Genomic DNA, 2,470 nt, shown 5'->3' on the forward strand with positions numbered 1-2,470 from the left:
TACAGTCTACGCTAGCTAGCTCTACAGCTGCCAAGTTAGCTGTTGATCGTATCCATCCATCGTGATCATCTTCCCAATTCCCTCTAACAGTCTACACGTACTCCATGCCAGTGCCATGCCTCCCACTCCAAAAACCCAGCATGATTAACCCCTATCCACTTCGCGGGAATGAATGCGGTCGCGCTCGTCGCCGTCGCGTCCACAGCCCCCAACTGAAACTTGAGGTCGCCCCTTAAATGAGGGGCTTTTTTGTTAATTAAGCCTCCACCCGTAATCAATACCCGCTTTCGACGGACCGATCGACCAGCCGTCGCATCAGCGGGCTGAATGCATCATGCACCGCCTAATTAAGCGCCCGTGTCCGTCCGAGAGGGCAACGCAAAGCTAGGTTTTTAATCCGGACAGCGCGCCTGCAGAGAGGGGGATTAATGCCCTGATGGCGAGCTTAACAGTGATGCGCAACTGCAGATGCCCATGCAGCGTTAAGACGCGGCATGTGATGCCCGAGAGCGAGCGAGCGATCGACCCGCGTGTATACGGATGGTTGCATTGCACTGCACTGCATGCATCATCACGCGCAGTAATGGCCGCTGGGCGGTGACCGGTGACCGGAGCCGGCCGGTCTCCGGGAGGTGCTGGGCTCGCTCCGGCGGTTAAAGGGGGGCAGGGTAGAGATCAATCGAGTGCGGGATATGGATGAGCTGCGACTGAGCTGAGCTGAGCACTGCACTGGGCTGGCCAGTAGTAAGTGTTGTGAACATCTGGTGGGGCCGGGCGCAGTGTGTCCCCTTTAAGATCCTGGCTACCACTTCTGTGCTCTTAAATTTCCGGCCCCCTCCTGAGCTCTCGCCTCCCACTATATAAGCCCCGCCCCCGCACCGCCCGAATCCAGACCCAACGCCGGCCGCGCGCTTTACTCCGCTCTGACTGACTCCCCACTCGCCCAGGTGGATAGATAGATAGGTCGATAGATATAGCTTTGGAAGGATCGGATCGCATCGGGTCGACCCAAGCGGCTGCCCGAGTACGCCAGCGTCCCATCCTCGTCGGCCGAGTAAGCAAGTGCAGCTAGCGGCAGCGGGGAGCAGACATGGTGTCGTTGCAGTCGGCGCTGCTGCCGGAGGCCGGCAAGCGGCCCCCGTGCCTCTCCTTGGCCGACGCCAGCGTCGTCGCGTCCACCGCCACCAGCAAGAAGCGGAAGCGGGACGGCGAGGTGGAGGAGGAGGAGGGGGAGGAGCACGACGGGATCGAGCTCAATTTCGACGCCGCGCCGCTCCCGCTCGAGTGGCAGCGCTGCCTCGACATCAAGGTGCGCCGCGTGCCCACTCCTACCTACTGCGGTGATGATCGCTAGCTCGATCGTCCGTCCCTGCATGTCTACATGAGTTATGTTTGTGCTTGTTTCTGACGGCGTGTATGGTAACGTGTGCTTTGCAGTCGGGGCAGATCCACTACTACAACACCAGGACGCACAAGAGGACGTCCAAGGACCCGAGGCGGCACGGCGGCGCGGCGCCCGCGGTGGAGGAGGACGTCGCGAATTGCGGGCCGCAAGGGCTGGACCTGGACCTGAACCTGGCGTTCGAGCCGCGGCGCAGTTCGCCCGTCAAGGAGCTGCAGAAGAAGGCCGAGGCGAAGCCAGCACCGGCGAGAGGCGATCATCACGGGGATCAGACGCCGGGCAGCGGCATGGAGATGGTGGCGGCCGTGTGCATGCGGTGCCACATGCTGGTGATGATGTGCCGCGCGTGCCCGGCCTGCCCCAACTGCAAATTCCTGCACCCGACGAGCCGGCCCACGCCGGAGCCGGCGCCGCTCAAGCTCGGGCTCCAGCTGCTCTGCTGCAGGGACTAAGCTGGCTCCTATAGAGATCATGCATGCATGGACCAAGCTAGCATTCGAATATCCGACCGATCGTTCGTCGCATGGTGCACCTTCGATAAGTGCAACACGAGGGCCCTCACAGTGCACCACCAGTAATGCATGTTGTACTAATGCATGTTGTACTCTACGTGACCATCCATGTAGCCTCGGGCGGGCGTGTACGTACGTACATGTGTGTGCAAGAAATAAACAATGATAGTAACTAAATATCGTTGTTCACGTGTACGTGCTACTCCATTACATGTAGCCTGAGCAGTTGCATGCGGTGATCGTGGGGCTAATCCAGCTGATGAGCGGTGGTGCTCCATGAATCGAATGAATGCATGCATGCTGACGTAGATATAATTAAGTGCGTATATAAATGTAGTCTGCAACTTCTGGTATGTGTCACTTGTCCGTGCATGTAATACTAGCATCACCATGCAATGCTTGAAAGTTGGTTGGTTGTTGGTGCGCAGAAATTTATGTTGCTATAGTAGTGGCGACTACTACAATCCTTGCACACACACACACACACACACACACACACACACACATTTTCCTTTCTTTCAAGACGGAATAGTACGTGTTCCGTCGCATTGATGGC

The 2,470-nt window shown here is 58.1% G+C and overlaps 1 protein-coding gene across 1 annotated transcript; it reads left to right on the top strand.

The window, feature by feature from the left end:
- The first annotated feature begins 841 nt into the window (after window positions 1-841).
- Window positions 842-2,109, top strand: LOC125554264. The gene is made up of 2 exons (XM_048717838.1): window positions 842-1,309; window positions 1,438-2,109. Exons 1-2 carry the CDS (start codon window positions 1,091-1,093, stop codon window positions 1,852-1,854), a joined length of 636 nt encoding a protein of 211 aa, XP_048573795.1. The 5' UTR covers window positions 842-1,090; the 3' UTR covers window positions 1,855-2,109.
- The last annotated feature ends 361 nt before the right edge of the window (window positions 2,110-2,470 follow it).

Source organism: Triticum urartu, chromosome 4 (genome assembly GCF_003073215.2).
Source record: "Triticum urartu cultivar G1812 chromosome 4, Tu2.1, whole genome shotgun sequence".
In the NCBI taxonomy this organism is placed as follows: Eukaryota; Viridiplantae; Streptophyta; class Magnoliopsida; order Poales; family Poaceae; genus Triticum; species Triticum urartu.